This window comes from Bubalus bubalis, chromosome 4, assembly GCF_019923935.1.
Source record: "Bubalus bubalis isolate 160015118507 breed Murrah chromosome 4, NDDB_SH_1, whole genome shotgun sequence".
In the NCBI taxonomy this organism is placed as follows: domain Eukaryota; kingdom Metazoa; phylum Chordata; class Mammalia; order Artiodactyla; family Bovidae; genus Bubalus; species Bubalus bubalis.
The window spans coordinates 10,308,310-10,334,930 of record NC_059160.1 but is presented as its reverse complement, the minus strand read 5'-3'; the positions used below and the strand labels follow the sequence as shown (position 1 = coordinate 10,334,930).

Here is a 26,621-nt window from a genome sequence, read left to right as displayed (position 1 = left end):
TGACGTGTTAGTCTGCTTTATTCTCTCGGAACAGCCCCAGTCCTGCAGCTGGTCGAAGAATCAGGCAGGATCTGGGGCTTTGAGGGCTGTGATAGCTCTCAGAGTTGACCACCTCTCCCAAATTAAGGTGGGACCCAGGCAGGTGGGATGACAGATGCCGGGGCCACCGTTGGGCTCAGTTGGATGCTTTCCTGACGTAGAGAGAAGCTGAGCACCAGCCCTACAGGCCCCTTCCCATGCCACCCGCCCCCCTACTCCGCAGCCTCCAGAGTCTAGCCTTGGTGAACCTCTCGTCCTCTTCTCCCCACCCCAAGGATGGCCTACAGCTGCCCAGATAAGAAGGGGCTGGGCACCCAAGCCCATGTTTGGGAGAAGCAGAAGATTGCATCCCAGAGGAAAGAATGTCTGTCACTATTGGAGAGGCCCCGAGAGTCTGGAGCCCTATATTCTAGCCCCACTTTGTCCCTGCATTTGTGGCCTTAGGCAGCCCCTTCCCCCGTGTGTGCCTCGGTCTTCCCTGCTGTACCAAGACTGGCTGTTACATTGGTATCTGGGGCCCTTCCATCTCCATATTCCCAGGGCTCACTGGTCTGGTCAGAGGAACCGCCAGGGGGCGCAGTGAGCTTGGGTTCTGGCTGCTATTTTCCAGCCCCCTCTAGACTTCAGGCCTTGGACAGGCTGTTTTTGCAGCCCCACAAAGACCCCATCCTCCCTTGCCTCCCGACAATGGCTCACTGCTCCCCTGCTGTAGATGACAGTCCCCTTCCCACAGTCGCAGCCTTTCTCTCTCCATAGCCGTCCCCACTCAGCCTTATGGGCACCTGGTAGGGTAAAGGATGGGTCTGAGTCACCAGCCTCAGCATGGTGTGGCCTTGGGAGCTGACAGTCTGCTGGCGAGGGGGCAGGGAGGATGAAAAAGCCCTTTTTCATGAAAGGTGGGGACCACGGCTCTGGTGCCCCACACCCCCAGCCCTCCCTTCAGCCTGGATGTCTAGAGAGGGGTAGCCTGGGTGAGCTCTGGCCCCAGCTAGCAGGGTCTTAATGCTGGGATTCTGAGAATCCTAGCCTGTGATCCTGGGCAGCTTGAAGCTAGGGGTCCAGGAGTTTGGGGGTACTGGGGGATACAGGTCCCGGGAAGGGGGCTGCTGTGGCCACGTCAGGGGCACAAACACGGGGTGGGGCATCTAGCACCAGGCCCACGTCAGCAGCAAGTACCCACCACCTGGTGCCCAGCCCTGGCCAGGCCAGCTTGATGTGTGTGGTCTGCTCAGGCTGGCAGGTCATGGCAGGTGGCCATGAGCAGCCACAGGATGATGGGTCACAGTCGGTGATGCCAAGACAAGACAGCGTAGGTGAGGTCCACCCACCAGTGGTAGAGAGCGCATGCTGCTTCCTCCTACAGTTTCCAGGCACCACCAGCTGCTGACACTGTGTGCCTGGGGACAGCCCAGCACTGGGACACTGTGAGCCAGCTCGTCGCAGTAGGGCACCAAGTTTTCAGCCAGCTCGTGGCTCAGCATGTGACCTGTACTGGCCCAGGTGCCCCATGGCGCAGGTCTTTCGCAACTGTCCCAAGGGGTCACAGGAGGTGCCAGCAGGCACAGGGGCACCTCTGGGCACACATGCTTGGGCTCAGCACATACTGGTCATTGCCAGAGGCCAAAACAGGCTATAGGGCTGAGGACCAACCACAAAGTCGCAATTTCACATCTTGCAGGGCCCAGATCTCCAGGGACTGCTCTCAGGCTGCACCATCTGTCCTCTGCATTGGGTGCAGGGTTCAAGGCCACAGCTGCCAGAAGCAGCAGTTGGAACAAGGGGAGGTGTGGGTGCCCGGGGCCCGCTGGGGCTCAGGTTGTGGCGAGGCGCCCCTCCTGCCTGCCTCATCGGTAGTCCCACTCTGGTTGCCACCATCTTCCTCTCCTCTGCTGTCATATCACAGCTCAGCACTGCTGCTCCTGGGAGTTCTTTGCCCTAGAACTGCTCCAACCCATCCAGAGCCCAAACTCTGACAAGGAGGGGCACAGCTGGCTTGGGGTTCCCAAGGGGAGGGAGGGCAGTGTGTCAGGGGCTTTCAGGGGCCAGGCCTGCCACATTTGTGAGTCCAGGCTTCTGGGCGTCTCACAGTGCATTTCTTCCATACAAGATGGTTGTGGACCCCCAAGTTCTCAAATCCTACCACTCTTAAGTCTAGATCCTACAGTTCTGCTCTTCAGAGATCACAAGATTCTACAATTCTAACTCCTTAATGCAGTTTTGATAGCTCTGAATTCGGGTTTGCAGAATCTAGGGATGATCCCTAATATCTTCAATTCAATGAGTTTCTGCTTCTAAAAGTTCGGGGATGTTCCACATCTGGAATGGGTGGCATCAGGCTTTAGAGGAGCCTGAGCACTGGTGAACATCCCAGGGCCTCGGGAAGCCAGTCCTGAAGAGTCTCTTCCCAGCTCCTTGGACCTTGGTTGCAAGTCCTGGCTTCGTCAGTATCCTCTCAGACTGTTTTCTTTCCCCTTACACCGACTTCTTGACATTCATCCCATCCTCCCAGCTTCTAGAAAGACCACACAACCCCTACCGCCTCTCCTCCCCATTCACTGCAGACTCCCTTCTGCCCCCACTACACTTGTCTAGTACCAACAAACACCTTGTTGTTAAATCCAATGCATCTTGTCCCACTGGCCTCTAACCCTCTGGAAGATGTGGCCATGTGGTCCTTCCAAGAGGAGGTCCAGACCAGAACCCCATGACTGAATCACCAGTCATTCATCAAGACCTGGTAACCTCTTTGCCTGGAGGAGAGGCTCTTAATGGGTCTCTCATTAAATCACTCCCCCTCTAGCCATTCTTTTAACCCCAGGCCATAATGAGCTAATTACAAAATAAATGAGCAGGTCACGTCCCTGCCCTAGAATCTCCTGTAGTTCCCCACTGCCCTAAGACTAAAAGTTAGACTCCAGACACGCACATAGGCCCTCCAGTCTTCAGGCAGACTGAAGCCCTGGAATCAGCTCAGGGAAGCTGATGGGTCTTGAAATTCTCAGGGCCAGGAGGAATCCTAGTCTGCAGAAAAAGGGACTTTTATCTGGTTTCGTAGCATTGGACACTCTATCAAGACTAGAAGTCCTGGGACTTCCTTGACAGTTCAGTGGTCAAGACTCCGCACTTCCAGTGCAGACGGCTCTAGTTCGATCCCTGGTTGGGGAACTAAGATCCCACAGGCTGTGTGGCAAAAAAAAAAAAAAGACTAGGAGTCCTATCTGAACTTGGGTTGGAGCCCTTCTTGGAGCAGAGAGGATGTGGAGTGGAGTGAGCAGGCAGGACCACAGGAGGTGAGAGGGCCAGGAATGGACTGGGCCTTGGGCACAGAGGGGTTAACCACAAAGCGAGAATCTCAGAGAGCGAGATCAATGGGTTACTCGCTGCAGAAAGGCAGAAGCAACGCAGAGAGGCGGAGGAGAGGAGAGCCAGGCAGAAGAGCATGCCACCCTGGGAAAATCAGGGGCTGAGGAGGAGGCGGCTACTTCTTCGGAGGGAGAGGAGAGGACTTAAAGGAGAAGAGGGAGCAGTGGCAGGCAGAGCTGTACCTGCAGGTAGGCACCAAGAGGCAGCCACTGAGCCAGGAGGCAGCTTCAGCCTGGTCAGTTCACCCAGGGAGAGCAGGAGCCCAGTGCCCAGGGCTGAGGTCTGTGTCGCCCATCTGGACTTGCCGGTGGGGGAGGGGGGGTGGCTCCTGCATGCTGGGATGGGGCGGGGGTCTCAAAGATACCACCTTTCTTTCCTCCTCCCTGCTTGGCCCCCTTGCCCTTCATTCATCCAGCCACCCCAGAGGTCCAAGCATGCAGGGAGACCCACAGGTAGCAGACGATGTGGGCCATGGGGTGCGACAGGGGTCAGGTGATCACAGCTTACATAGATGTAACGCACACACACACATGCACACACACAGGTTGTCAGGGGCACCGCCTATTACAGCTCTCAGATGAGTGCTCCAGCCTGGGAGTCGGTACCAGGGCGGCAACAACCTCAGGTCTACCACTCAGAGTGTGACACTAGCTTCCCAAGTCCCCTCTCTGAGCCTCAGTTTCCTCATGTGAAAAGGGGGCAGTGACCTATATGGTGCTCCCAGCTGTGCCAGGTGGTGCTGTCACTAAGCTGGGCTATCCAGTGACTCAGGGGTGTCACCCATGTTTGGTTGAATTTGACTAATATCCAAAAGTCTTCCCTGTATTTCAGATCCCCATTGACAAGTGAGGAAAATACACCAGATCCTGGGGTTGGAACTGCCCCTCCCCGCACCCACTTTGCACGTGTCTTTACCTGCATCATTGGTTGAAGGTGTCTATCAACTACCTAATCAGTCCTTCAGACCCTGGGATGTTTCCAAGGAAACTGAGAAACCCACCTTAGACACCAATGAGACTGCCAGGAGCTTGCACAGTGGGTCCCAGGGATAACTTTTGTCTTTGTCGGTCCAACACCTCTATCCCCCACAAGCTTCCACCCCAGGAGAATTGGCCAGGCCTATGGTGGGGGAACTGGACCCCTGAATTGAGTGACCAGAGCTGAGGACTCCAGCTTTTCTTCCTCAGGTGCCCATCTGTTGGGAAGATGGCTGATATCCAGAATGTTTCGCTAGACAGCCCGGGGAGTATGGGGGCTGTGGCAGTGCCCGTGGTCTTTGCCCTCATCTTCCTGCTGGGCACGGTGGGCAACGGGCTGGTGCTGGCAGTGCTGCTGCAGCCTGGCCCGAGTGCCTGGCAGGAGCCGGGCAGCACGACGGATCTATTCATCCTCAACCTGGCGGCGGCTGACCTCTGCTTCATCCTGTGCTGCGTGCCTTTCCAGGCCGCCATCTACACGCTGGACGACTGGCTCTTCGGGGCCCTGGTTTGTAAGGCTGTGCACCTGCTCATCTACCTCACCATGTACGCCAGCAGCTTCACCCTGGCGGCTGTCTCAGTGGACAGGTGCGCTGGGCTGGGAACGCGGCCCGGTCTGGGGGAGGGGAAGGAGGAAATAGGGTACCAAAAAGGGAGGGGGAGGGAGAAAAAGAACAGCTGTCTGGCCCCCACCAACCAGTCTCGGGGCACCTTCGGGCATACTTGAGGGGGTCATCCTGCCCTCACCGCATCTTCACTGGGAGAATCCAGAGAACATCTCCGTGTTCCAAGTGTCAGCTCAGGGCCTGGCACTTATTCCGTGCTCTGTAAGCATGAAATGAATGGCCAAAGGAACACACGAATGAAATTCATCAGCTATTTTATTACCGCCCACATCTGGCCCGAATTGTGGTCAGACCGGCTTTCAGGGGTTGAAACTTGGGGTCAAGTCCAGGCTCACTCTCTAGTTGACTCGTTGATGACCTTGGGCCGGTTGGTCACTTCTCGCTGAGCTCCGACCCAGCCTCGCTAGGTGCCGGGGGGCGCTGCTCCAAGCGCTTTGTGCGCTAACTCCCTTCATCCCCACAACCTCCCTGCGAGCGAGGCCCGGCGCGCGCTCACTGTGGCGGTTCAGACCCGGGCGGTATCCAGGCCGCCCGCCCGCCACCTCGCTGACTCCGCGCCCGCCCGCAGGTACCTGGCCGTGCGGCACCCGCTGCGCTCGCGGGCCCTGCGCACGCCGCGCAACGCCCGCGCCGCCGTGGGCCTGGTCTGGCTGCTGGCGGCGCTCTTCTCGGCGCCCTACCTCAGCTACTACGGTACGGTGCGCTACGGCGCGCTTGAGCTCTGTGTGCCCGCCTGGGAGGACGCGCGCCGCCGCGCCCTCGACGTGGCCACCTTCGCCGCCGGCTACCTGCTGCCCGTGGCCGTGGTGAGCCTGGCCTACGGGCGCACGCTGCGCTTCCTGTGGGCCGCCGTGGGCCCCGCGGGCGCGGCGGCGGCCGAGGCCCGGCGCAGAGCCACGGGCCGCGCGGGGCGCGTCATGCTGGCGGTGGCGGCGCTCTACGCCCTCTGCTGGGGCCCGCACCACGCGCTCATCCTCTGCTTCTGGTACGGCCGCTTCGCCTTCAGCCCGGCCACCTACGCCTGCCGCCTGGCCTCGCACTGCCTCGCCTACGCCAACTCCTGCCTCAACCCGCTCGTTTACGCGCTCGCCTCCCGCCACTTCCGCGCGCGCCTCCGCCGCCTGTGGCCCTGCGGCCGCCGCCGCCCCCGCGCCCGCTGCCCCCCGGGTGGTGTCCGCCGCGCCCTCCGTCGCGTCCGCCCGGGGCCCGGGGACGCCGCTGGCTGCTCCGGGAACGCCCGGCCTCGCGGGAGGCTGCCGGCAGGCGGCGACTGGGGCGGGGAGCGGGGTCCGGAGCCTGCAGGTGGTGGAGAGGCGTGCAGGGCCCTACCTGTCAGAGTACCAGAATAAAGCTTGTCTGCCTCCGCTCTGCCGGGTGTCCGTCTGTCCTTCCTCTTCCCCCAGGGCCGGACCGTACTAGGGGATGGGGTCAAAGCCAGGAGCCCTCTAAGGAGCAGTGGATACTCAATCCACGGAGTGGACACCCTTGGACGGTGAAAATGATTCCACGCAGCCAAGCGCAGGCCCCCAGGCCAGACATCCCCAGACTGTGTCCTTAGCAAGTCTGGCAGGAAGGAGGGTTGTCCCTCTGCCCATTCTGCCAACTCTGTTAGCATCTTGGAAGCCCTGCTTCCTCTACCAAGCTCCTTCTCCCTTCGAAGCGCTGTCCTGAGTAACTTAATAGTGTAGTGGTAGTCTTGGTCGCTCAGTCGTGTCCGATCTTTGCGACCCCAAGGACTGTAGTCCGTCAGGCCTCTCTGCCTTTGGGATTTCCCAGACAAGAATACTGGAGTGGATTGCCCTTCCCTTCTCCAGGGGATCTTCCCAACCCATGGATCGAAGCTGGGTCTCCTGCATTGCAGGCAATTTCTTTACCATCTGAGCCATCAGGGAAGTCAGAGTAACTTAATACTAACAGATACAAAATAAATATAGCAAATATTTATTAAGCACTTCATATGTATCCCATGGGGCTTCCCTGATGGCTCAGCTGGTAAAGAATCCTGCAATGTGGGAGACTTGGGTTCCTTTCCTTGGTTGGGAAGATTCCCTGAAGAAGGGAACAGCTACTGTGGTATTACATTCTTCAATCTAATTACAGTTTTGCAAGGTAGATATCATTCGTTCCTCTTTAAAAATGTAGACATCAGGAATCAGAGGGGTTTAATGATTTGCCACACAGCTAGTGTTTGGGAGAGTCTGGATTCAAACCTACTGCTGTTTACCTTTTTCTACTTAGAAGAACCGACTTCTCCACCTCTGGAACCTCTGTTCTCAGATCCCATGGTTTCCAGTGTTTTTCTTGGTTCTTCCTGATTCTGCATCAGCTCTCTTCCCCAAACCTATAGCTCCCCATACTCAACTGGCTGCCCTGAAACCGCAGAGGGCCCCCAGCCCCATGCTATAGCAGAATTCTGTTTCGGTACTCAGGACAGCAGGTCCTGATGGGTGTGCCCCAGGCGTCAAGTCCTAGGTCCACTGCCTGACCTCAACCTCTCGCATTATTCCTTCAGCCACTTAAGGCTCCTGGCTCAGAGGAGACATTGAGCTGCACTCAGACCCCAGCTGGACTTCCAGCAGCCCTGATTACCCTGTGGCGCCCTCCCTACCTGGCCCTACACACAGCTGGCATAGTCTGTGGCTGTGGAAACCTCCTAATTAACCAATAGATCAGTCTCGATGGTTGTGGAGCTGCCCACTTCCTCCTTCACTGTAAGCCAATATTGTTTATTAGCTTCTGGCTGAGATCTTCCAATTCTCTGTCTCCCCAGCACACATACCCCAGCTGCTAGGCACCCTGGAAAGGCCCTCCTTGACACTGGGCAGCTGCTGAGACCTCCTCACTGCCTGCCACCTGCCACAGACCCAGGGATCAGAGTGGCAGTCAGCCTTCTCAGGCGGAGGCCGAGAGCCAGCTGGGTAGCCAGTGCTGCCAGGGCCCAGCACCAGGGCGGACACCTGGTCCCAGGCTCTTTCTCCCCGGTCTCTGCCAAGATGGCCCTGACTGACTCAGGCTGCAGCAGTGGGAAAGTTTCCTGGAGGGCAGGGGCTGTGATGCTGCCACTTCTGCAGCCCCCAGAGTGGCCTCTGTCTCCCACGGCCATCACTCACACCTCCCCTGCCTCATCCGTGCCTCGCACCAACAGGCAAGGGATATGACCTCCATTTGTGGAAGTGAACACTGAGGCTCAAGATGAGGTACTTGATCATTGCTAAGTGGCAAAATTGAGGAAGAGCCAGGATCCTAACTGGGTGAGAGGAATGGCTTTCGGGGCAGCCTGGGAAGTATTGGAAAAACATCTAAGAGCATCTGACAGGGTTGCTACACACGACAATGGTGAGAGCCCGCAAAGTCAAAGTGCAGAATAAAATCTTGCAGGGTGGCCTATGCCATGGTTGGTCCAGCCACCCAGGTGGGCTGGTGCTCCTCCACAGTCACCTCTGTGGGCACAGACAGGTGACAGACTGCAAACAAAATGGACAAGCGCCCAGCCAGGGAGTGACAGAGCCAGAGCCTGAACTTGAATGAAACTCCAGGCCTGGGGGAGGGGTCCGTCAGTGAAAGCCCTGCATAGGGGCCTGGCAGAGGGACACTCGTACAGCCCAGACCCTGGCTGGACCCCGAGGCCTCCTGCTTCTGACTGCTGCTTCTGAATGGGTCTCCCTGACCCATTGGAGCTAGATAAAGAAGCCCAGACACCCCGACTAATGGAGGGCCATACAGCCTGGCCCAGAGTAGGCAGCTGACATGATACATGAGGACAGAGGTGCCAGAGAAGGCAAGGTGTGACCCTTTCTTCCTTTATCCCTCAAACATTTGAATGCCTGCCTTAATCTAGCCCTCGAGAGGAAGTCGGAAATGACGTGAATTTGGCCTGACCCCTGCCTTGCGGGAGTGCTTAGTCTAGCTGGAGAGCCAAAAACCAAAAGAAGAAAGGATAGCACTGCATCATGGGGCCATAACAGAAAAGTACACAGGGCCCAGAGGAAGAAATGCCTGCCTTCCTTGGCCAGTCCAAGCAGGATACCCAGAGGAGATGACATTTAATAGGCATTTTCCCTGGGAAAAGGTGGGACGGGCCTGCCAGGCAGAGCAAAGGCCAGGACAGGTACAGGTAGGAGCAGTATGTGGGTTTGTGTAGCTGAAGCAGGGTTGGATAGGGTGGGGTAGGGTCTGGGGAGGCTGGGAGTGTGGGTACAGTGAGGTCACGTGTGCCTCCTAGGTCAGCTGGGGGGGGAGGGCAGGAACTCCATCCTTTCAGGCAGACAAAACCTTCCTGAAGGTTTTCAGGAAGGGAGGGGCCCACTGTTGCTGTGTAGAGGTTGGATTGGAGGTGCCAGACTGGCAGCAAGCATCTAACCCAGAGGCTGCTCTGTGAGCCCTGGGCCAGGAAAGCTACCACCAAGGGCCTGGCCTGGGGCTGGGAGATTATTTTTGCCATGGATTTGGCAGGAAGATCGATGGCCTGATGCTGGGCTTAGGCTCAGCCCCTGAGGCTTCTGGGTCTGCTTCAGGAGGCTAATGAAATGTGTGGAAGAGCAGATGATTGTAATACTTTGGTGGAGAGAGTTGAGTCCTGGAGGACCACAGGCAGGCAATCGGGCTGTCCAGAGGCTGAATGAGCCCCAGCCACTGCCCCTAGGGCCCAGGAGAATCCACCTGACCTGAGCCTCCTACGAGGTCTCGGGCCAGCCTGGGGGTCAGGATGGAGCTCCTCTTATTTGGAAGGAGATTTGAATTATGTAACCCTCTCACCCTCCTGTTTGTACCAACCTGTTAGGGATGATCCTGCAGCCTTCAAGTCTGAACACCTACTCAGTACAGAGTTCTGCAGGAAAGCAAGATAGAAGCATGGGGGACTGTGGGAGCCCAGAGGAGGGTCTTACCCAGCTGGGAGAGGCAGAGAAGATTTCCGGGAGGAGCTGATGCCCAAGCCAAGCCCTGAAGTGCAAGTCAGGGCAGATGTGGAAGGGAGAGACAGGAGAACATGTGCACAGGCCACCTGGAGTCCTCCGCCTGGACTCAGGCACAGCACGACGAGCCCAGGGCCTGGGACAGGGTACAAGGGAGCCCCAGCAGGAGGTGAAGTGGGAGAGGTTGAGGGAGGCAGCTGCAAAGGATTCTCTAAATCCTGTCTGTAACCAAGACTGTACTTTGTCCCGAGGGCAGGGGGAGCCATGGAAAGATTTTGAACAAAAGAGTGACCGGGTCAGATATACTCTCGAGGGAACTCTTTCTGGCTGAAAGGCAGACTATATCTGGGGAGGGAGAGCAGAATGAGGCTGAGGGTAGGCAGACTAGTTAAGAGGCTGGTGTGAGAACCCAGAGAGATGAAGGTGTCCAAGACATGGCAGTGGGTAGAGAGACATGAACAGATGGGACAACCACATATGAGGTACAATTGTTGGGGCTAAATAGTGATTAAATGTTACAGGGTGGGGGAAAGCGATGTCCCAGATAACACCCAGTCTTCTGGCTTAGGCTACAGGGAGTGGCAGTGGGGGAATGTTAAGCTCAGTGGAAACCCACTGAGACAAGGGGCCTGGGGGACATGGTGAGGGTATCTGTGGGGCAGTGGTGAACTGGGCACCTGCTGTATTTCAGACCTTGTACTTGGCCCTGGAAGGTGTGTCTCATCTGCTTTAGAGTTTGGATTTGGAGAAACTGAGGCTCAGAGAGATTAAGTCACTGGCCCAAGATCACAGAGGTAGTCCCAGACAGTGCTGGGGTCTAATTCAAGTTGGTCTGATTTCAGTTTCATGGTCTTTAGGGAAGAGAAGAGGCAGATAGGAGTTTTTTTTTTTTTTTTTTTAAGGGGAGGGAGGAATTCGAATGTGCAATGGTGACCCCCATCGCCAGCCCACCCCATGTAGCAAATGTAGCCAAGGTGAAACTCAGCCCCGGGAAGGGTGGGTGAGGTGAGGACCTTGGCACAACCATGTTAACCAGTCTCTCTCCCTGCCTCCGGCTGACAGGAACAGCACCATCTATTAACTTCAAGGTGTGTACCTGGGACATAAATACCAATTAACCACCCCGAGTTTCCCTATGAATGAACATTAGTCCTCAGCCTGGATACAGGGCTCATTTGCAAGTTGCCGGCTGGATCCAAGATGGCATGAGGCCAGAAGGACTGGCTGTGGGGGTAGAATTGTTTCTGGCTTAAGAGGATAAGACTGATTTATTGAGGCATCTGCTTGGTGCCACCTTGCTTTAGCAGCTTGGGCTCTGCGTAGGGGTGAGACTGAAGCAGGGGGAAGGGTTGTGAAGAGGGGCTGAGGGGCAAAGGGGTGCCAGCTGGGAGTTCCTGGGGGTGCTCTAGATGGCTGTGGTTCTGGGGAGGATGCTGGACTGGGCATCTGGTGGGCCTGCCAGGTCAACTCAGAGAGGTGGCCACAGTGCAGGGGTCAAGGCACGAACTGTGAGCCACATCACCAGGTTTGAATCCTGGCTCCTGCACTTTGCAGCTGACCTCTTAGGACTGTGGAACTGAGCTGCCTGAGCTAGGCTGCAATGTAGGCACACCGCCCCGGGGCTGCTTCCTGGCTGCTGCCACCTATGTGAGAGGTTTCCAGGGCTCTCCTGGGCACATCCTTGCCTCCATCAGAACCCTAAAAATCCTCACAATCTGAGACTTCCCTGGTGGTCCAGAGGTTAGGATTCCGAGTTTCCACTGCGGGGGCCGAGGTTCAATCCCCGGTTGGGGAACTAAGATCCCACAAGCTGCATGGTGTGGCCAAAAAAAAACAACCCCAAGAACCCTCACAATCCAACTCGATTGTGGAGGAGGCTCAATTCATCTGCCTCTGCCCCCTCTGGGCATGCTGATGGCCAAGGGCATTTAATAAACGTGCCATCCTCCCCAGCTTCCAAAGTGGGAGAACATCACTAGGCTGGCATGGGCCATTCATAGAGACAAGGGACCACTCTGGGTCCTGGTCTGGGGCTTTGGGCAAGACTCCTTTGCTTCCCTGACTTTGTTTCCTCAACTGTGACGTGAACTGATCATATCTCCCTGCATGTACCGAGGCCTCAGTGTTCGCTGGAGAGTCAGCATCAGGGGCTTTGGGCTCTCATTCCCTATAGCTGGAGGGAGCTGGGGACTTTGTTGGATTATCTAGGTATGTATCAGTCCAGCGTCCTACAGGACTGATACATACCTGGATAATCCTGACCTCTCCTGACCCTGGCTTGGGCTCAGCCTCTGAAGCAGCTGGGATCCGGTGGGAGGGGGTCTTTTCCCCAGAGCTCATGGTGATTGCTCTGGGTAAGGACGCATATGACCTTGAGGGTGGAGGTGAGCCTGCCTCACCTGCTTTCTGTCACCAGGGCAAATCTTCTGACCTCAGGATCTCTGCAGCCTGGTCTTACCTCCCTCTCTGGCCAGCCCCTCACGCTTCTGGGCCCCACGTTTCCCATGCCATCTCCTGGTCCCACAGCCAGCTAGTGTCCGTCTGTCTACCAGGCCTGGCTCATGCTGTTCCCAGCTCTCTGACCACCTCAGAAGGCCTATAATAGTGTGGGCAACCACCAAAGACGGGCAAAGACCACTCCAGACCCAGCTCAGTCCCATGACTGCCCTGTCCTCTCTTCCCTTGGTGACCAGGTGCAGGCCTCGCACACCAGGCACACTACACCACGTGCTCAGTGAGGAAAGGGCCCGCCCCTCCCCACGTGGGGAGAGAGATTTACTCAGTAAGGTGTCTACTGTGTCTTATGACCACTGGGGAGATCGGCACTTTAGGAATCTTGGCAGAGATTCCTGGGCTGGGCTGGGTCACGTGCTGCTATCTGACCTCAAGCAAGTTACTCTCTCTCTGAGCCTCAATCTTGTGCATCTATAAAATAGTGAGCAAGGGTGCTGGCTAATCTTTGACTGCAAACACTAAAATCAAAGGGCATGTATAACGGGCCTGCTGGCATGTAGCAGGAGCTCAACAAATGTTGTGGCCCTCAGTTTTAGGAAACTGCTTCTGAGAAGACTCGGACTTCAGGCACGGTGGAAGCATGAGCTTTGGGGGTGAGTCCAGGTTCCACCCCAGCTGCCCCATTGGGTCACTCTGGCAAACCTGCCTTTTCTTACCCATCCGAAGCAGCAGGAAGGCCAGCTATCTCACAGGATGGCTGTGAGAACCCGTGAATACCCTTCTCCCAGCATCACCACCATCTGCGTGGTAGGGATTTTGTGTTTTCTTCCCCTGCTGTGTTCCCACCTGGAACCCTGGTGAGTGTAAAGCAAGTGCCCGAGAGGTATTTCCAACGTAAATGAAATGGGAGATGTAGAGAAAAGGACCCTACCCAGAACGTGAAATCAACAGACATGGATTTTTTCTTCCTGCCACCACCACCCTCCCCACTGCTTCCCCCACAAACTCGTTTATTCCTGGAGCAGCCAGTGAGAGAGCTGACTCCTGTGTGGGCAACCTGTCAGGTTCTCCATCTTGCCCTGCCCAGCCCGCTCAGGGCCCACGTGCATGTTTGCTCCTCTTTTTTAAAATGTTTACTTATTCCTTCGGCTGTGGCATGCAGGATCGCTACTGCGTCCTCTGCCCTCCTCTCTCCCCAGTCTCTCCCCAACCCTGGCAACCCGATGGGGCTTGCAGCTTCCCTTCTCCCAGGGCCCAGGAGGCAGCCCCCGGCTTGAATCTCATCCCCTGCCTCCCCAGAGGTCCTTTCTTCTTTAGGGTCTGGGGAACTGCTAGGTCCCATGAGTTCAATTCAGATCTGATCAAGCTGGGATTTGGGAGACAAACTCCCCTCCTCCTGAAAAGCAGCCAGGACTCGAGTCTGGCAAGAGGGAAAGCAGGGCAGAGCAAGAGCAGAACCGGGACCGACAATTTGGGAAAAGTCTATCTTAACTCCGCAAATGTGTTCTGGGAGACAGCTGCGTCTCGCAAGCCTTCCCTTCAGGCTTCCCCGCTGTGGCAGATCCCTGCCAGGAGGGGGCGCTGCCTTTTGCATCTCTGAGCCCCAAGGGGAATGTCGGCTTCTGCCAGGGTAGAAGTTGCCCGGTTGTGTGTTTTTGAGCCTTCGCTCGAGTATTAGTTTCCCTTCACTACTGCAACAAATTACCACAAATCTAGTAGCTTAAAACAACACAAATTTATTCTCTTACAGTTCTGGCGGTCAGAATCTGAAACCTGTATCTCTGAGCTAAAATCAAGGTGTCAGCAGGTTGGTTCCTTCTGGAAGTTATGAAGGAAGAATCCATTCCCTTGCCTTATTTTTTTTTTTTTTAATTTATTTTTTGGCTGCACTGGGTCTTCATTGCTGTGCTCGGGCTTCAGTAGTTGCGGCACACAGGCTTAGTTGCCTGGAGGCATGTGGGATTTTCCCAGACCAGGGATCAAACCTGTGTCCCTTGCATTGGCAGGTGGATTCTTAACCACTGGCCCACCAGGGAAGCCCTCCTTGCCTTTCCCAGCTACTGGAGGCCGCCTCATTCCTTGCCTTGTGACCTCTGCCTCGCGTTACTCGTTTCTTGATTGGTCACCTTGTCCCCTACTTCCTCTCTGAGCTCCTGCTTCCTGCTAATAAGGATCCATGTGATTACATCAGGCTTGCCTGGATAATCCAGGATAATCGCCCTGTCTAAAGACCTTAGCTTAATGACATCTGCAAAGTCCCTTTCATCATATAAGGTGGTGTTCACTGGTTCCTGGGATTAGAATGTGGCCATCTTGAGGGCCTCTCCTCGCCTGCTACAACTAGGCTGCAGAAAGGCTACACCTTCCTGGTGTTTCTGTGATTGGGCAAAAAAGGGCTGGGGATTTTCTGCTTTGGGTTCAGCTAGGTCCTCCCTAACCTTGTATTTCTAAGGTCTAGGCTTCACCAACCCCCTGACCCCTTCCAAACCAAAGAAACTAGCTGCCATGTCTCCTTGCAAGTCCGGTGACAAGCCTGATCTAAGTGCTGGTGAGAGGTGCAGGGCCAGCCAAGAAGCCCCCTAGGCCAGAGGGTGCCTGCCCTAAGACCACCCGGCTGGCTGCAACAAGCCCACGGCCGGGAGAGGACTCAGAGGAGGGTCTGGGGCCTGCCGAGGGCACCAGGGAGGCTGTGAGATGAGCAAGGCTGTGAGGAGAATGCGTGTCAAGTCAGCCAGGGCTGAGGCGTGGCTGTGCTGCTGCGGGAGCCAAAGGAAGAAGCTGGGGGCTGTGGTCTCGGCCCACGGACATGACAGAGACTGCGGCTGGGAGCAGCGCTGAGGTCAGTGAGAGAACGCCTCTGCCTCCCAGCAGCTGGGATGAGGCCTCGGCAGATGGGGTCCCAGGCGCCAGGCCTTTTCTTTGTTGCAAGAGGGCAGCGGGCAGGGCGGGGCGGGCAGCGGGCGGGACGGCGGGGAGGCGCTCTCGCTACCTCTTCTCTATGTTCTGCATCTGCAAGCTGAGGGAGGTGAAGCTGGCCAGCAGGTCGGTCACTTCGTCCACCTGCGGAGGAAACCAAGGCTCTGTGATGGGGTGCCCCGGGTCTCCCCCCACAGCACCACAGGCGCAGAGGCAGGCACGGTCTCTCCTCCCAGGGCCTGTGAGGGCTTCACCCTGGACTATGGAGCAGCTGTCCAAGGGTGAATCCTCGCTGACCCAGAGAGAAGGACCCAGGCCGCTTCCAAGGAGGTGGAGAGAGGCTCTGAGGCCCACAGAGGATGGCAACCAGCAGCCATGCCTCTCTCTCCAGCCTCAGAGCGGGGACCGGCTCGCTCTGAGGCTCCTGCCAGGCCCGGGTCTGGACCGCAGCTGCGCTCACCTGCTCGCGGGTGCTTGTCTTCTGGAGGCGGGTGCAGAGGTCATCTAGCCGCTCCCGCTGCTCATGCCGCCCTAGGCGCTCCAGGTACTCCCTCAGCATCTGGATGATCTGAAACCAGAGGGCAGGCTGAGGGTGTGCCCACGGGCCCAGAGCAGCCTGAGGCTGCTGCCCAGGGGCACGCTGGACGAGGTGTCGGCTGGGGTCCACGTGAACCCTGAAGTCACCCACTCAGTGCTGCAGGCTCAGCACTCACCTGCTTCACCTCCAGCCGCACAGCCTCCAGGCACTGGGAGTGGCCTTCCTGCAGGATGTTGAGCTTGGACTTAGCCAGGTGCAGGGGTGTGCGGCCCGCTCGGTCCAGAGCATCTACTCGGGCCCCTGGGGGAACAGGCAGTGGTGAGCACGCTGAACGGGGGGGGAGGAGGAAAGAGGACGAGGAGGGGAGCACTCACCTCCTCGCAGCAGCGTGGTGATGACGGGGGCGTGGTTGGTGCAGGCCGCTGAGGAAGGAGAACAGGGACTGAGAGCTCAGGACCTCAGAGAGGCACCACTGAGGCAGCAACTGGGGGGATTCAGCGATCAAACCCAACTTCCTCCCTACACAGCTGGGGAAACTGAGGCTGGGAGGCGGGACCCGCCTTGCCACAAGCCATGATGAGAGTTGGCCACAGGGAGGGAACCTCCCCTGGCAGAGCTGCTGCTGAGCCAGTTCAGGTTGTGAAATCAGCTCTGCCTGGGGCACAGCCAACCAATAGTGGACGGGGTCAGCCATGGACACAGCCCAAGAGTGCGGCCCTGGGGACTCAGGCTCTCCCCAGGGGACAGGAGAGCCTGCTAGGGACCTGCAGGACCCTGGGCTCTCCATCAAAGGAGCCTGTCTTGGCAGCTTCCAGGCACTCACCCAGGTGCAGTGGCGTGTTCCCCAGCCCATCTCGCTGGTTGGGGTCGGCTCCATGGTCCAGAAGCAGCTGTACTGGAAAAAGGAAAGCCCCAGAGGAGCTGCTGGGGGTGTCTACTGGCAGCATCCTAGCCTCCATCCCTACATGGAACACTGAAAGCCAGTAAACTGCCCTGTGCGGTTTCACTCCCTTGCTCACTCGTGAGGCCTGCATGCAGGACACTGAGCACCATGAACTAAGGCTTCTGGGAGGGTCCCTGAGCCTGTGCAGGTATACGGGACTGAGATTTTAGGGTTAAAGAAAGTTCTCCCAACAGCTGTGGCTGCTAGTGAAGGTTCTTAAGGGGCATGAGACAGGATGCCGGGCACTGAAAAGATTCTATATTTTGATCAAGGAGGTGGACACAGCAGTGTATGTACATAGAGACTTCACTGTTTGCAAGTTATACCACATCCTAAAAAGACTTCCGGGAAAAAAAAAAAATGGGTTTGGGGCGGGCTGTCCCACTGCTGCCCTTAGCACTGAGTAAATGTTGCCTGAATGTTTGGAAAGTCCGGTCTGACCTTGGGGTCGATCTCGTTCTTTCCCCAGGTGAGCCCCACCTTAGCCTGGCAGTGCCAGTTCCACAGGCCAGAGGCGTGGGAGGGTCCAGCCTTCCTCGCCTCCAGCAGCCCCCACCCGCCGTGTGCTGCTCCCAGTGTCTCTGGAGGCGGAACACTCACCCAGCCCCCCTCCCCCACCTCCCCGGGACTCACCGATCTGGTCGTTGCCATTGCAGGAGGCAAAGTGCAGGGCGGTGCGGCCCTTGTCGTCAGCTGCACAGGGGTCCGCGCCTTCCTCCAGGAGCTGCTGCACTGGCACCGCCAAGACAGAGGGAACAAGCAGGGAGAGTGGCGGCGTCAGCCAAGCTGCAGCCCCGGGGGGGGGCCAGGGTCCTTAGGGCCCCTTCCAGCAAGGCATCCATAATGTGTGGGACAGCTAGTCCCTCCAGGATGCGGCCCCTCGAGGACTGCCGTGACAAGGCACTTGTTCTCCTGAGGGCACAACTGAGCACCATGGGTGCTGGGTGCTCAAGTATGTGTCTTGGGACAGAGCATCACAGAAGGATCTCGGCCCTCAGGGTCAGGAATTCTGGAGTCATGGAAATCCCCAGTATTGATTTTCGTCCTGCCCCTCTGAGTCTGGCTACACATCCATCCAACTGGGACACATCTGTGGGCTGACGCTCACTTAGCTCCCAAGAGGCAGCCCTTTAGAGTGGATGGAGCCTGGGCTCTGCCGTGCAGACCAAGTCCCAGACTGAGCTGAGCAAAAAGGAAAGGAGTTCATTGCCAACAGCATGCGGCAGTGGGCAAAGCTGGGCTGGGAGCAGGAAGGCCGAGATTTGGGCCCCCATTCATCAGCAAATGGGAGTAATTTCTGCCAGTCAACCTCTAGAGCTGCCATGATGAGAATAATGGATATGAAAGTCCTTTTCTGAAAAGTCTGGAGCCACTATAAAATGGGAGGCATTATGTATTGCATGCCCATGTCCAAACTGAAATGTAGAAATTGCTGCCAAACATCATTTTAGAGCAAGCAGTGGAATGCCCTAGCAATCCCCCAGCGAACCTCTCAAGGACCCGAGTCCTTCCAGGAGAAGCCCAGATAATCTCCTGCTCCATGAATCTCTCCCGTCTCCTTAAGGTGAATGAGCCCCTCTGACCCCCACATCTCTGTAGTGCCCTGGTCATCCTGCTGCTCTCACATTAACATGCTGAGCTCTTTCAGAGTAACTGCCTATACACCAAACACCAGCCAGGCATCAGCTGCCTGACTGCCAAGACCCTCAACCGCTCAACATGGTACCATGTCTATGCTACACACGAGGAGACAGACTCCAACCCAAGCCAACACGAGGGCTGGGATAGGAACCCAGGTTTCTCCTGCTCAAGAACTTTTACCTCTCTGACTAAACACATGACTTCCCTTTCTTTGGGTTTTTTGTTTGTTTTTAGAAATGGTGTCACTTTATACTCTTCTTCTCCAGCTATACTGTAGGTTTTTATTTTGTTTCTTAATATCCTGGACGGAGAGATGACTTGACCTGTTTCACAAATGTTGCCGACTGACTGCATAAATGAATGAGTGGTTTGGGAATGAATGAATGGGAAAGGTTTATAAGCGTGGAAAAGAAGGAAGAGCTTCAGGCCACCTCGGCGCTCATCAGTGCAGTCACCAAAAGAGAGCCAGCATCCCCGAGACAAAGTAAATGGTCCTATTTTTGTGATCTGTACAGCTAACAGTCTTTTCAGAAAGCACTTTAGCAACACCTATCAGAAGCCATCAAGATACACATATCCTTTGATGTAGAAACCCCATTCCTAGGAAATTATCTTAATAGTGAAAAACCAGCGTGCAAATATATGACTAACTGAATAACTCTTGCTTTGTCCCTTTGAAGGCATCGTGTGCATCCATTACAAACTGTGGTTTTAGCTGGGGAATGGAATTACAAGGTAATTTCTGCTTTTCACAAGCTTTACAAAAATTGTACAGCTATGTATTTATTCTATGAATAGGAAAAATGACACTTCTGTTTTGAAAAAAAAAATGGTTATGAAGACTATGGAAAATGTTTATGATACATAAAGCATTAAGCAGGCTGTAAAATTGTGTATACAGCACAGTCTACAAGCTCATCAAGAAAATTCCTCTGCACAGGAAAAAGGACAGGAAGGATATTCACCAAAATATTAACAAAGATTAGCTCCTTTGCTGACATTTAAAATGTTTTTCTTGTATATTTTTCTAATTTTTAAAAGATTTTAAATGCATATATCATTTTCACATTTAAAATCTTTTCAATGGGACTTTTCTGGCAGTTCAGTGGCTAAGACTCTGAGCTCCCAAGATAGGGTGCCCAGGTTCGCTCCCTGGTCAGGGAACTAGATTTCACATGCTGCAACCAAGAGTTAACATGCCACAGCTAAAAGATCCTGCGGCTAAAGAGCCCCCATGCTGCGACTAAGACCTGGCGCAGCCAAAAAAAAAAAATCTTTCAAATGATTATAAATTCACAGAAAGGTACTTATAATTTAACCATAGGAGGGTAGAAATTTTACATCCACTATAATTGCTAACCTATACCAAAAGACCCAACAAACATGAAGCAAGAAAACAGAATGCTAACCATACAGTAAAAAGGAGTGAAAAAGCTAAAGTACAGCCAGTTTCGCTATCAGAGTCCTGCAAGAGCCTGGTAAATCTAACAGCCATGAGCTACTTAGATTTGAAGATGGGTGTGTCACAGACTCTGAATGGAAAATTACAGCATTTCCACCAAAATAATGAAACTACCATGTGGACACCTGATTCAAGATAAGCTAGACACTGGCTAATGATTGTGAAAGCTGATAAACATCTTTTACTGTTGTGAAAAAGAAAAGATAAGCTAGACATAAACTCACAGGCATAGAGAACAAACCAGTGGTTACCACTGGGAAGAGGGGAGGCAATATAGCGGTGGGGAAGTAACTATTAGGGGCAAACTATTAGGTATAAAACAAGCTACAGGGGAATTATATTATATTATACAACAGGGGAATATAGCCAATATTTTGTAACAACTATAAATGAAGTATAACCTGTAAAAATTGTGAATGACTATTTTTGTATTTAAGTATATTTTTGTACACTTGTAACTTATATAATAATGTACATCAACTATACTTCAATTTAAAAGAGAGAGAAAGTAAACCTATTAAAAAAAGGTAAACTAGACTTTCTATGGAAGGGAAGTATAATTAAAATATTGTCTGGCCATACACTATGGTTATTAAAAAGAGAATATATCATTTTTCCTTGAAAAGCCATATAGTTTACCACCCAAATATTCCACAATATTAAAGTTCATGGAAGAGATGAAATTGGAGAGCGCTGAAAAGCCCTCCAGTTTCTAGGCCTGCTCACTATGCTCTGCCAGGGATAAGGGACCCACTCAAGGCCCAGCTCCCTGAGGGGAACAACCTCCTCTCCGTGCCTGCTCTCCTATCCATGGCCCTTTATCCACACTTATATTTTATCTGTTGACCACAGCATCGCACTCTCAGAATGATGGCCATGTGAGATACACAGAATCACAACACCCAAAGATGCCTATGGCTAAATAGCCAGAATTTATGGATAGGCTACCTTACATGGCAAAAGGGACCTCACAGACAGGATTAAGGTTAGCGACCTCTAGCTAGATTATTGGAGAAGGCAGTGGCGCCCCACTCCAGTACTCTTGCCTGGAAAATCCCATGGAGGGAGGAGCCTGGTGGGCTGCAGTCCATGGGGTCAAGAAGAGTCGGACACGACTGAGTGACTTCACTTTCACTTTCACTTTCATGCATTGGAGAAGGAACTGGCAACCCACTCCAGTGTTCTTGCCTGGAGAATCCCAGGGACGGGGGAGCCTGGTGGGCTGCCGTCTATGGGGTCGCACAGAGTCGGACACGACTGACGTGACTTAGTAGCAGCAGCAGCTAGATTATCCTGGATTTTGCAGGCCCAATCTAACACATGAGTCTTTAACATCAGAGAGCCTTTTCCCATTGGTAGAACCAGTGTGCGGACTCAGTCTACTATCGCTGACTCTGAAGATGAAGGGAGAGGACTACAAGCCAAGGAACGTGGGCAGCCTCAGGAGGTGGGAAAGGCAGGAAAACAGATTCTTCTGGAGCCTCCGGCAAGAAATACAGCCCCACTGACACTCTGATTTCAGCCTGATGAGACCTAAGCTGGACTTCCGACCTTCATAGTTGTATGACGACAAACTGGTGCTGTTTTACACAACTGTATCTGTGGTAATTTGTTACAGCAGTTACAGAAAACCACTTTTCCCTGATTCACAGAATGAATTAAGTCAGTGGATAAAATTAAATCTTTTTTTTCCCTATAACTTGTCTTGTACCTTTGATGCTGCTACTGCCCTATCAGCTAGTAAAGGATGAAGAGCAACAACAACAACAACAACAAAAAACGGAGCCGTGTCCTGCTAGGAGCCCACCCCTGCCTTTCAGATGTTCTGTCAACTTAAGTTTGAGAACCCCACTACCACCAAGCCTCAGGGAGCAGCGGAAGGGCTCTATGCAGATGGTGGCTCTCCTGGCGGTTCAAGTTGATTGATGTTCATTCCTTTTAGCCAGAAGGTCCCAAAAACTCCCACTCTGAGGCTGGGTGCCAGGGATACAAAAGCTCCCACCATGAGGGGGCTCACAGGGTAATAAACACTCTGACATCAGGAAGGACAGGGTGGCAGGCAAGGGTGGGAAGAGTAAGCATCTGAACCAGACGTGTCATCTGTAAGATGACAGCAGTTATATAATAGATACAGTGGTCCCGGGCTGAGCTGGCAGAATTCAAGCACTGTCTTCCCAGGTACTGGTTACGTGGACTTTTCCTTCCCTGACCAGACCATGGAGCCGGACTCACTCTGCACACTCACCTGTTTCCACATCGTTGGCATTGGCTGAGTCCCTCAGCCTTTTCAGAGCTGTGAAGAGAATAAGAGTGCCAGTTAAAAAACAAACAAAAAAACCCAGCAATGGCCATGATGAAGCAGAAAGTGATGGCATCCTGGGAACTTCCTGGCAGTCCAGTGGTTAAGGACCCATGTGTGTGTCGCACACAGCACTGCCAAATGGAAAAACAACATCTAAAAGGAAGGAGAGGTGCCAGGATATAACCAGGAGAAACCTGAAATGTGACACAGCTCGTGCAAAAGCCACATTTTGTAGCAAATCCTCCAAGGCCTTTGCAGCCAGATCTTGGCTCTGCCACTTGGTGACCTTGAACAAGTTAGTTAAGCCCCTGGGCTTCAGATCTATCAAGTACAAACAAGGTTGAGCTCTGTCCTGACAGTCCTGAGTTGTTGCAAAAATCAAATGAGATGATTTACACAAAGCTCTTTGTGAGCTGGTTACACATATAATCTTATATTCTCCTTCAAAACAGGCCACTCCCAAATGGCATATTTAAATTTGATAATTCCCACAGAGAAACTTGTTTCTCCACAATGACACTACCTCTATATTAAAGGCTAATAGAAAGCAATACTTTTATCATCAGAGAAATGGACAAAAATTACACTTCAGATATATAATGATTCCTTACATTCATACAGCACTTTCAAATTCTCAATTAATCCTCATAACACCACTAAGATATGAGTAGGTCCTAGAGGGAACCTAAAAGTCCCCATTCTTAAACCTTTCAGGGTGTTGGTTTCCATGGCATCCATAAAATGTAAAAGACAATATGGAAGAAGTATCAGAGCAGGAGTTCTAACACCAGCACAACCAACTTCTACTGATGTGACTTCAGTCAGTTCAGTTCAGTTCAGTCGCTCAGTTGTGTCGGACTCTTTGTGACCCCATGAATCGCTGCACGCCAGGCCTCCCTGTCCATCACCAACTCCCGGAGTTCACTCAGACTCATGTCCATCGAGTCAGTGATGCCATCCAGCATCTCATCCTCTGTCGTCCCTTTCTCCTCCTGTCCCCAATCCCTCCCAGCATCAGGGTCTTTTCCAATGAGTCAACTCTTTGCATGAGGTGGCCAAAGTACTGGAGTTTCAGCTTTAGCATCATTCCTTCCAAAGACGGAATGTGACTTAGAGCAAGACAATTATTTCTCCAAGCCTCAGTTTTATCTTCAGTAAAGTGGGAACAGTATCTGGATCCTGATGAGTTGTTACGAGGATCAAAAACCATCACAGGGCTTCCCTGGTGGTCTAATGGTTAAGAATCTGCCTGCCAATACAGGGGACACAGGTTTGATCCCTGGTCCAGGAAGATCCCACATGCCTCTGAGCAACTAAGCTCATGCGCCACAACTATTGAACCTGAATTCTAGAGCCCAGAAGCTGCAGATACTGAAGTGTGTACCTAGAGCCCATGCTCTGCAACAAGAGAAGCCACCGCCACGAGAAGCCTGCGCACCGCAATAAGGAATAGCCCCCACTCACCATAACTAGAGAAAGCCTGCGCTCAGCAAAGACAGCCCAGCAGAGCCAAAAATAAATAAATCTTAAAAAGAAAATAAAATGACCACATTATCACCCAACACTGGCACACGTTGAAGGCCAAATATTGACTATACATTCCCTACTTTACCTAACTCTTGTCAACATTCCTGTAAAGCATACCATTCCCATTTTACAGATAAGAAAACTACAACTGAAAGGGTCTGTAGTTTGCCTAAGGCCACCACGAGCTAGAAAAGTCCAACCCAGGTCTGTGCATTTAAAGAAGCTGGTACGACTTGGCTCTGATACGAAAATATTCTCCACTACCCCATGTATTATCTACACCTGGGGCTAGGAATCCGTTTCTACTCAGGAACTACCCAATGTGAAAAGCCTCCGGGACTGTTTCTGAGCAGGAAGACTACTTTTTTTTTTTTTTTTTTTTTTTTTTTACACTCATGGCCCTTAGCAGTCTTACGACTACTATTCCTACTGGAAGGGGACTCAGGGGTCACTCCAGGTCCGTAGCGCAGACGTCGGAGCACTCCATCCTGAGCGGGCTGGGGAGATCAGCCGAGGCCAGCCCCGCCTCCCGCCGCGCTCCTCACCGTGCACCTCCTTGCCAGTGGGCCCGAGCCGGCGGTGGGGCCTGGCGGCGCGCCGCAGCCTGCCCGCGGGGATCTTACAGCGCAGCTCATCGCGGGGCTCCGCGTCCTGCTGCCACAGGACGTGCAGGTAGCGCAGCGGGGACTGGGCCCCGCCGGACGCCCGGCCCGGGAGGCCCGCGCCGCCGCCCAGCGCAGACCCAAAGTCGGCGAAGGAGAAGAGGCCCTCGGGACCCGTCAGCGGCTCGGGCGCCACCGCGCACTCGCCGTCGGAGCTTGAGCGGCCAGAGCGCGACTCGTCGTCCGCGCCCCCGGCGGCGGCTGCCATGGCAACGGCTCCGCGCGGGCCTGGCCGCCTGAGGAGCCTTGTGCCTGACGGACCAACGGACCCGCTTCCCTCCGCCCTAATGGCTCGCTGTCAGCGGACGAGCTGGCGGGCCGGGCCTGCAACCACGGCAACCGGGTGGGAGGGCGGGCTCGGGGAGGGGAGCGGGGCCGTTTTGGACCAATGAAAACCCTTCCAACTGCAATAGACTTGGTTTCCGGCAGTATGACTGATGGGTATAAGGACCAATCGCAAATTTGAGCTGCCCAATCCCCTCGCCTTACTTCCCTACCGGAGCCAATAAAATAGCTGAGTTTAAGACACTTTTTTCTTATTTCTCCCATTGGATCAAGGGAAAGATAACGGGCAGATGCCCTAGCCAATCACGTTAAGATGATATGCAGCCAATCACAAAGGAAAGTGAAGAAGCCGGGGGGAAAAGGAGAGGAAGAAAATGTTTAAATCAATGAACGTAAAAAAAAAAAAAAAAAACTTCCTAAAAATACACGGTGTTAAGTAGGAAATGAGAATACGTTAAAATGTGGGGCTAGCAACACGAACCGTGTAGTAATAGCTTTTAAAGGCGATAGATTCCTTTCGTTCTCTCCGTAACCCTGGCGTTGATCACTAATTTACAAAGAAACGAATTCTGTAATTCAAGGACTTTCCTGAAGGCTCAGACGTTAAAGAATACGCCTGCTATGTAGGAGACCCGGGTTCGATCCCTGGATCGGGAAGATCCCCTGGAGAAGGAAGTGGCAACCCACTCCAATATTCTTGCCTGGAAAAACCCCATGGACAGAGGAGTCTGGCGGGGAGTCCAGTCCATAGGGTCACGAAGAGTCGGACACGACTGAGCTACTAACACTGTAACTCAACATCATTACACGAGAGTGGTCAACATTTGAGTCTGAGAGCCAATCACTGAGCCAGCAAATTCTCTGTGCTAGGTCCTGGACACAGCATCAGACTACGCTCTGAGAGGCTCACGTCGGATGGGAGAAGTCAGAGCCGGAAACAAGGAAGTGTTCCGCAAACCGCTAACGGTGAGCTTAGCAACCTCTCCCAGGTACCCTGCTTTGTAAGAATTTTCACAACCCTGAATCCCACATGCACTTCTGTAAAGTGAGCAAAGAGGATCACCGCTACTTCATAGACGAGGGGCTGAAACCAGAGAGAACGGACTTGTTCACGGATGCCCAGCTCTCTTGAGAGGAAGACTGTCCTGGCAAAAGTTGTTCCTTGTTATTCAGCGCAGTGAAAATGTAATCTTTTTCTGACAGTTGAAAAGCACTTTCAGATTTTGCAGTGTTCTCAGAACACCACTATAAAGTTTATCATTGTAACATATGGAGAAAAATATTTATTATTATTATTATTATTCTTCTCCTCTGCCCCATGCAGGAGAAGGGCATGTGCCAAGTTCATTTGTATCTAGAAAGAAACATTGAATGGGTACTATTTACCAAGTGCTTAATATATATGATGCCATTTAGTTCTCCTTCACAAGAGCCTTAGCAGGTAGATATTATTATACTGACTTAGCAGAATAGGAAACTGTAGTCTTGAAATGTCATATGAATCAACCAGGGGTATGAGACTAGAAAGTTGGAGAACTGGGATTTGAACATAGAAAATCGTCTTTCCATCACACTGTTCTCTTTAATATAGAGCCCACTGGAAACCTGCGTCCAGAGAATATAAGTGACTTCTGGGTGTTTATACCTCACTTCTGCTGAGTGTACACTGAATTAACTTTATTACTCATTCCTCAACTTTTTCCATGTAATAACCTCCAAAATAATCTTCATCCCTCCAGTCTCTCTTTGAAGAATCAAGGTTTACTTGTTGTCTAAAGCACAATTCTCTTCATGTCCTACTAGTGGATCTGGTCTTCAAGCCATCTGGTCTCCTAAGATGTTTGCATTGTCAGAAATCTTTTAATTTAAACAGGATCCCTAAACTCTAGAGGTTGCTGTTACTTCTAAATTTTAAGTCAGCTTTGTTGAAGTGCATAGCCCAACCCTTTGTGTGTTGCAAGAACCACTTGTTA

General features: G+C 53.3%; 2 protein-coding genes across 4 annotated transcripts; one reads left to right on the top strand and one right to left on the bottom strand.

Moving 5' to 3' along the window:
* The first annotated feature begins 142 nt into the window (after positions 1 to 142).
* Positions 143 to 6,371, top strand: GALR3 (galanin receptor 3). Of its 2 annotated transcripts, XM_044940882.2 has the most exons (3): positions 143 to 3,590; positions 4,590 to 4,967; positions 5,574 to 6,371. In XM_044940882.2, exons 2-3 carry the CDS (start codon positions 4,609 to 4,611, stop codon positions 6,352 to 6,354), a joined length of 1,140 nt encoding a protein of 379 aa, XP_044796817.1. In that variant the 5' UTR covers positions 143 to 3,590; positions 4,590 to 4,608; the 3' UTR covers positions 6,355 to 6,371. The 2 variants fall into 2 exon arrangements, with proteins under 2 accessions (XP_044796817.1, XP_025138674.1); XM_025282889.3 differs by having other exon boundaries at positions 143 to 4,967.
* Positions 6,372 to 14,085: 7,714 nt separating this feature from the next.
* ANKRD54 (ankyrin repeat domain 54) lies at positions 14,086 to 24,702 on the bottom strand. Of its 2 annotated transcripts, none has more exons than XM_006071374.4 (8): positions 24,247 to 24,702; positions 22,118 to 22,165; positions 17,403 to 17,501; positions 16,650 to 16,721; positions 16,201 to 16,248; positions 16,002 to 16,126; positions 15,749 to 15,856; positions 14,086 to 15,432 (listed from the first exon to the last, which is right to left on the bottom strand). In XM_006071374.4, exons 1-8 carry the CDS (start codon positions 24,569 to 24,571, stop codon positions 15,358 to 15,360), a joined length of 900 nt encoding a protein of 299 aa, XP_006071436.1. In that variant the 5' UTR covers positions 24,572 to 24,702; the 3' UTR covers positions 14,086 to 15,357. The 2 variants fall into 2 exon arrangements, with proteins under 2 accessions (XP_006071436.1, XP_044796816.1); XM_044940881.2 differs by having other exon boundaries at positions 17,403 to 17,496; positions 24,247 to 24,385.
* Positions 24,703 to 26,621: the final 1,919 nt, after the last annotated feature.